At 39.8% G+C, this 8,489-nt stretch overlaps 1 protein-coding gene across 1 annotated transcript; it reads left to right on the forward strand.

Annotated features, from left to right (window-relative positions):
- Positions 1-5,724: 5,724 nt before the first annotated feature.
- Positions 5,725-6,539, forward strand: LOC121449460 (translationally-controlled tumor protein). The gene has a single exon (XM_041653902.1). The coding sequence runs from the start codon at positions 5,795-5,797 to the stop codon at positions 6,311-6,313; it is 519 nt and encodes a 172-aa protein (XP_041509836.1). The 5' UTR covers positions 5,725-5,794; the 3' UTR covers positions 6,314-6,539.
- The last annotated feature ends 1,950 nt before the right edge of the window (positions 6,540-8,489 follow it).

Consider the following 8,489-nt stretch of genomic DNA (forward strand, 5'->3'; position numbering starts at 1 on the left):
CAATTCCTCCTACAAGGTGACACCTTCCCTAACAAGGCCATACCTACCTATCACTGCCTAAGGGACCAGCCTCCAGTGTCACAAGGCTCAAAGGGAAATCAACAGATTAAACTCATACTAGACTTTTTTATCTGAGGGGGTTAGGGAAAAGACATTCACACTTTCTCTTGATGTTTTCCTTCTTTATTCTTCTGTGTTCTTCTACTATATACTTTTTTCCCTAGAACCTGTATACCTGAACAAAATCCTTCAGGCAATATAGGAATTACAATGTGGTTACATTCTAGTTTTCAAGTGAATGATTATAATGAATACAGGTAAAAACATGTTTTTTTAATCTTTGTTACATAAAGCAAAGTTACCACAAGAACCCACATACGTCTAAATAACTTGTTACATACAGATTAACAAAATATGAGAAAACAGAGGGTATTTTTTTCTTATCCAGTTCTTTCATTGATAGGCTACATATTGCTGTTACAAATAAAGAATCATATCACATGTACTCACTCATAAATGGTTTTTAAACATAAAGCAAAGAAAACCAGCTTACAAATCACAATCCCAGAGAACTTAGGCAACATTGAGGACACTAAGAGAGATTTACATAGATCTAATCTACATGGGAAGTAGAAAAAGACAAGATATCTTGAGTAAATTGGGAGCAAGGGGAACTTGGGGGAAGGTTGGAGGGGAGCAGAGAAAAATGTAGAGCTCAATAAAAATCAATAAAAAAACCAAATAAAGAATCACTTTATTATTTATCATGAAAGGTAATCTTAAAGGAATTACAAACCTAAACTGTTATACATAAAAAAAAACCCACCCATTCAGCTAGCTATACTTTAAATCTTTAGGGTGCATACCCACTCATCAATAGTTTCTTATATCAAAAGACTGAGGGCAAAATGGGTACAAGGAATTAATCATTACCCTAGCAAGGAAAGTACATCAGCTAGTAACAATTGGGCTGCTTTGTATTTTTGACAACAGTTATGTGTCCTTGTGAACTTTAGATTATTTCCTGGAGTTTTTCATTTAGAAGAACCAGGGATATGAGGTGGCCCACCCCAGCCTCCACCCTATATATTTAGTGGAACACATGAAAGGGCCAGTCCTATAGATCCAAAGATATAGGATCTCCATGACAACCATGCAACAACGGGATATTCAAGAAGAGTCCCAGTGAGGGCCCAGTATCACTAGTGTAGCAGAAAGTAGAGGCCTTAAACCAGACCAATGACTCTTTGCAATGAACACTTCTAAGTAAAGATATATGGACTCTAAAGGGTCACTGTGTGACTCACTGTGTCACACTACAGCTTCCAAGATCTCTCTCTTTCTCTCTCTCTCTTCCCCCCTCTCTCTCTTCCCCCTCTCTCTGTTTCCTCTCTCTCTCTCTCTCTCTCTCTCTCTCTCTCTCTTCCCCCTCTCTCTGTTTCCTCTCTCTTTCTCTCTCTCCTCTCCCCTCCTCTCTCTTCTTTTCTCTTAAGTTTTATTTGTTCTCTCTTGGGGGTCAAGTTGCAAGGGGAGAGAGCATATATAAAAAATGGGAGAGACGAATGAGATTGAGATGCATGATGTGAAAGCCACAAAGATTAAATAGAAGTTTAAAAAATAGATAAATAAATCTTTAAAAAGAAAAAAACAACATAAAGAAGACAATATTCATATTTTCACAACTCAATAAAAGGGTAAATAAAATAACTAAAAGGGGAGCAAGGAGATGGCAGAGCCCATAAAGTGCTGTACAAAAGTGAGGACCTGAATTTTTATTTATTTATCTTATTTTTCTCTCATAGAACACATCCTAATCACACTTTGCTCTCACTCCACTTCTCCCAGTTCTGTCCTACCTCCCCTTTCCCTTAAACCCACCCTCGATCTCCCTCTAGAAACAAGCAGGGACATCAAACTTGGAAAAAGAAGATACAATAAGAAAGGTACAAACCCTCATATCAAGGCTGGGCAAGACAACCTAATAGGAAGAAAGGGGTACCAAGAGAAGACAAAAGAGTCAAAGACACCCCCATCCCCACTTTCATGGATGTCCCCCAAACATCAATTAAACAACTATAACACATGCAAAGGACCTAGATCAGAAGCATGCAGGCTCTGTAATTGGTGTTTCAGTCTCTGTGAACCCCCATGAACTCTGCTTACTTGATTCTGCAGGCCGTGCTGTCATTGTATCTATGCTCTAGATCCCACAATTCCTCCTCTTCTCTTTTGATGGGTCCCCAAAATTCCAAGAGGAGGGACCCGATGGAAATCTTCAACTTGGGCTTTCTCACCCTGTCTATTGTCTGTTTGTAGGAATGACTTGAGTTCTTATCCCCAGTACCCGTAAGAAGTCAGATGTACTAACATGTCCCTGTAATCCTGTTCTAGGGAGAGGGAGACAAGAAGCTCTCTGGGTTTTGTGTCCAACCAGTCTAGGCAAATCAGTGAACTCCAGGTTCAGTGAGAAACCCTGCCTCAAACACAAGATAGCGGGATGGAGAGTGAGAGATATGGCTTAGTGGTTAAGAGCACTTATTGCTTTCCCAAAGACCCAGGTTCAGGTCACAGCTGCCTATAATTCTAACTTCAGGGGAATCTCATGCCCTATTCTGGTCATAGTGGGCATCTGTACATAAGTCACACACACACATACACACACAAACACACACACGCACATATACATATGCACACACAGACACATGGGCACACGCCCAAAATGAAAAAAGCATCAACGTAATAACTTATTCAGAAGCATCAAAATCCATTGCATAATCCATACATGTAATATATATTGCTTGAAGCCACAAATATATAATTTACTTACATGTTACATATATTAATCCAGATACCTGAGAAGGTACACAAAACACATTCTAAAGAAAATATAAATAAAACCTTAAAAATCATGTACTGACATAATCTTTTACACAGAAACAGATTCATAGTACATGGCTTTGGTTTATGTTCTAAGCAGCATGACCTATCCATAGGGAGAACTAGAATTGTAGTTTCAGTGTAGCAATTGTAAATCAGCGAAGTATCCCATGTGCTCCTGTACCAAGTTCTGTCCTCTGTGCCATGGAAGGAATGAAGAGTGGAGCTTCCATCCCATCTCTGGATAGTTCTTAACGAGCTGACAGTGCAGGCTTCACAGAAAACTGAAGAGCTGCTTGTCCACCTTAACCAAGGATTAATAGTGGCCCTGGGGTGCTTCAGGGTCTGTGGGGAAAGAGAGTTAGATCTGAATTTAGTTGAGAAATTGATGTGGGATTCCCCTCTGTATGCTGTGAATACCATTGGTTGATAAAAAACAAACTGTCTTGGGCCTGCACAGGGAATAGAGGTAGGTGGAGAAGACTGAGCTGAATCTGGAAGAAGGAAGGCAGAGCATAGAGAGAAGCCATGTAGCCCCGCTGGACATAAACACTGGAACTTTGCCCAGTAAGCCTCAGCCTCATGACAATACACAGATGTATTAATTTAACCCAATGGAGATGGGTTAAATTAAGATGTAAGAGTGAGCCAATAAGAAGCTAGAGTTAATGGGCCAAGTAGCGATTTAAATAATATAGTTTCTGTGTGATTATTTTGGGGCTGAGCAGCCAGGATCCAGCAAATGGCCTCTTATAGCAAGAAATATTAACTCCTAAATGAGATGCCCATCAAAATCCCAGCAAAATTCTTCACAGACCTCGAAAGAGCAGTATCAACTTCATATGGAAAAGCAAAAAACCCAGGATAGCCAAAACAATTCTGTACAATAAAAGAACTTCTGGAGGCATCACAATCTGTGACTTCAAACTCTACTGGCATAAGAACAGACAGGAGAACCAATGGAACAGAACAGAAAACCCAGATATTAATCCACACTCCTCTGAACTCCTGATTTTTGACAAAGAAGCAAAAAACATCAAATGGAAAAAAGAAAGCATATTTAACAAGTGGTGCTGGCATAACTGGATGTCAACATGTAGAAGAATGAAAATAGACTCATATCTATCACCATGTACAAAACTCAAGTCCAAATGGATCAAAGACCTCAACATAAAGCCAGCCACACTGAACCTCATAGAAGAGAAAGTGGGAAGTACACTTGAACACTTTGGCACAGGAGACCACTTCCCAAATATAACCCCAGCAGCACAGACACGGACAGAAACAATTAACAAATGGGACCTTCTGAAACTGAAAAGCTTCTGTAAAGCAAAGGACACAGTCAACAAGACAAAACAACAGCCTACAGAATGGGAAAAGATCTTTACTAACCCCACATCAGACAGAGATCTGATCTCCAAAATATACAAAGAACTCAAGAAATTGAACACCGAAAGAACACATAATTCAATAGAAAAATGGAGTACAGCCTTAAACAGAGAACTCTCAACAGAGAAACCTAAAATGGGTGAAAGACACTTAAGGAAATGTTCAACATCCTTAGTCATCAGAGAAATGCAAATCAAAACAACTCAGATTCCATCTTACACCTTAAAGAATTCCAAAATCAAAAAGAATGATGACAACTTATGCTGGAGAGGTTGTGGGGAAAAGGGAACACTTCTGCATTGCTGGTGGGAATGCAAGCTGGTACAGCCCCTTTGCATATCAGTATGGCGATTTCTCAGAAAATCAGGAAACAACCTTCCTCAAGATCCAGTAATATCATTTGGGGTATATATCCAAAGGATGCTCAATCGTGCCACAAGGATAAGTGCTCAACTATGTTCATAGCAGCTTTGTTTGTCATAGCCAGATCCTAGAAACAACCTAAAGGCTTCTTGACCGAAGAATGAATGAGGAAAATTTGGTACATTTACACAATGGAGTACTACACAGCAGAAAAAAATAACGACATCTTGAATTTTGCAGGAAAATGGATAGAGTTAGAAAACATTATTTTGAGTGAGGTAACCCAGACACAGAAAGACAATTATCACATGTAGTCACTCTTAGGTGGTTTTTAAACATAAAGCAAAGAAAACCAGCCTACAAACCACAATTCCAGAGAACTTAGACAACAAAGAGGACACTAAGAGAGACTTACATAGATCTAATCTACAAGGGGAGTAGAAAAAACAAGATCTCGTGAATAAATTGGGAGCATGGGGACCTTGGGGGAGAGTTGAAGGGGGAAGGGGAGAGGCAGAAAGGGGAGCAGAGAAAAATGTAGAGCTCAATAAAAATCAATACAAAAAAGAAGAAAATAAATATTAACTCTTTTGTTACATTTTATTTATTTCCTGTGCATGTGTGTGACCATGTGGGTACCACATTATGTGTGGGGAGGTCAGGGGATAACTTGTGGGACTTGGCTCTCTCCTACCATGTGGATTCTCGGGATAAAACTCAAGTTGTCAGGCTCAGCAACAAGTGCTGTTAGCCACTAAGTCATGTTGACTGCTCCAAAATTATTAATTATGTAGGATCTCCAATATCTTCTATTCTGGGTATCCTCATGCCCAATTCTCATTACTCCAACTGGAGATGTTTGAAAGCTACACTAGGTAGAAGATGCTTTTTTAAAAAAAGATATACTTCATTTTTTTTTTTAAAAAAAAATGTGTATGGGTGGAGTAGGTATGTGCATGTTGGGCAGGAGTCTGCAGAGGCCAAAAGAGGCCAATAGGTTCCCTGGGGTTGGTGTTACATATGGTAATAAGCCAATCTTTTTGGACACTGGGAACCAAGCCCAGCTCCTCTTTAAGAGTAATGCATTCGCCCCCCGAGTGCCGCTCCGGCTGCACCGCGCTCGCTCCGCGCTGTCAGGCTAGCGCCTCCGTCCCCAGACGCCACCATGATCATTTACCGGGACATCATCAGCCATGACGAGCTGTTCTCCGACATCTACAAGATCCGGGAGATCGCGGACGGGCTGTGCCTGGAGGTGGAGGGCAAGATGGTCAGTAGAACAGAGGGTAACATCGATGACTCGCTCATTGGTGGGAATGCTTCCGCCGAAGGCCCAGAGGGCGAAGGTACCGAAAGCACAGTAGTCACTGGTGTTGACATTGTCATGAACCACCACTTACAAGAAACCAGCTTCACAAAAGAGGCCTACAAAAAGTACATCAAAGATTATATGAAATCACTCAAAGGCAAACTTGAAGAACAGAAACCAGAAAGAGTAAAGCCTTTTATGACTGGGGCTGCAGAACAAATTAAGCACATCCTTGCTAATTTCAATAACTACCAGTTTTTTATTGGTGAGAACATGAATCCAGATGGCATGGTTGCTCTCCTGGACTACCGTGAAGATGGCGTGACTCCATACATGATTTTCTTCAAGGATGGCTTAGAGATGGAGAAATGTTAACAAATTGGATCTATCACCTGTCACCATAACCGTCTGCTGCTTCCCATCCATACAACACCAGGACTTAGGACAAATGGGACTGATGTCACCTTGAGCTCTTATTTTGACCATGATTTATCTGGAGTGGAGACATTGTTTTTTTCTTTTTTCCTTTTTTTTTTCTTTAAAGAAAAAACATGTCATGTAGGTTGTCTAAAAATAAAGTGCATTTAAATTAAAAAAAAAAGAGTAATGCATTCTTAACCACTGAGATATTTCTCAGACCCACGTTTAGTTTTTTTTTTTATTTCACAAATTTGAAGCCTCAGCTGAAAGTTAATGGGAAAGGACATTGTACTACATACTACTCTAGATATGTTAAATATACCTATGCCTAAACATACAGGGCAATGCAATATTGAAGAGGAATCTGTCAGATGGTGGGGGGAACATTAATAAAGAAATCACACACTAGCTCCAAATAAGGTATAATAAGGAGTTCTTTATTAAAGGGAATTCACAGATCACAACGGGAAACAGGAACAGAATCCAACATCCAGGTGTGGCAAGCAGGGAGAGAGAGATTGAGGAGACAACCCGTGTGCTTTTTGGTACCCAAGGCCATGTCCAACCTGGTCCAGCCTCTCAATGGCCATTGGCTAAAGGAGGATCCCCATCACCTCCCCATTTTGTCTAAATAAGAGAGTTCCAAACCCAATATAAAACTATATACAATAAGAACAGATATAGACTATAAAAATTAGAATTACAACCAGCATAAACAATATTAAGCAAGAAACATATGCAAAATGTTTTAATAATTTTTCTATCCTAAGGAATCTAAGTCTTGCATTAGAAATGGTTTGAGGTCCAAGGCCCTCCCTACTATATCTAGGCTGAGCAAGGTATACATCCAAAGAGAAGGTTCTCCATCACAACATGGTAAGAAATAAATCTACTGCACATAAAATGACATTAGTGCCATTGTGGAAAACCATGAGAATTCTCTGCACCAATGCCAGATGCTCAGATAGTTCCTCACAATGATAGATAATACAGCAAGGTAACCTTAATAGACAGTGGAAACTTTGTGTAAAAAGTATTTCATAAGTAGCTTCATTAGCTCTTTTGTGCTAAGCATTTAATTACTAGTTCAACTACTTAATATATAATGAATTACTTACTTCTTTTCCCCAGATTGATTAATGTATGATTAAAAATCTAAATTTATCATAGCATCATTTGTTATTTCGTTTTCTACTGTTTTAGTTGTTATTTGTTTTTGATAACAAGGTCCCACAATGTAACCTTGACTGGTCTGGAATTCTCTATGTAGACCAGGCTGACCAGGAACTCAGAGATTAACCTGCCTCTGCCCCCAGAGTGCTAGGATTAAAGACATGCATCATGATACCTGGACATTTTATTTCTCAGTTATAAATCCATTAATTTGGTGCTCAAACATTCGTTGTAATTATCCAACAGTCATGAAATAGGGAAATTTTCAGTTTTTTTTAACCTGGGTCTGCTTGGTGACACCTTCTTCCTGTACCAGGCTTCAGCCAGGAAGAATGCCATAAGCACCACAAACAAGGCAGACATTCCCAGCCTGATGACATTAATCTTGGTGTAACATTGTGATGAGGCCCTTAGGGAAACTGAAAGAGAGAAGACGATTAATACTGTAACGAGCATCCTTCCTCCCCCAAAAGAATCAACCACAGCTGACTTTCTTCCATCCACTCAGACACTGGCCAGTGGGAAGCTGTCCATTCTTTGCAGTTTTAACCCCTAAACACATAATGTAGGCTTTAATGAGAGCTTAAATGAATGGAGTTTTGTTTTGTTTTTAAATCTTATTTTCTGTATATTCATTCTGTCTATTCTACTTTGATTTCTGTGTCATGATAAAAATATTTGACCAAAATCAGCTTCAGGTGCGAAAGTGTTTATCTCATCATAGAGGTTACAATCCATCATTAAGGAAGGTTAGGGCAGGAAATGAGAGTAGAAACCATGGAGAAGAGCTGGAGAGATGGTTCAGTGGTTAAGATTATTGGCTGCTCTTCCAGAGGACCTGGATTCCATCCAAAGTAAGCACATGCAACTCACAACCATCCTAAGTCAAGTTACAGGGACTCCACACCCTCTTCTCACCACTTTTGGTACCTAGCAAGATTGTGGTTCATAGACATGC

The sequence above is a fragment of the Microtus oregoni genome, unplaced genomic scaffold (assembly GCF_018167655.1).
Source record: "Microtus oregoni isolate MIOR12 unplaced genomic scaffold, Mior012 000006F_ref0000085, whole genome shotgun sequence".
NCBI lineage: Eukaryota > Metazoa > Chordata > Mammalia > Rodentia > Cricetidae > Microtus > Microtus oregoni.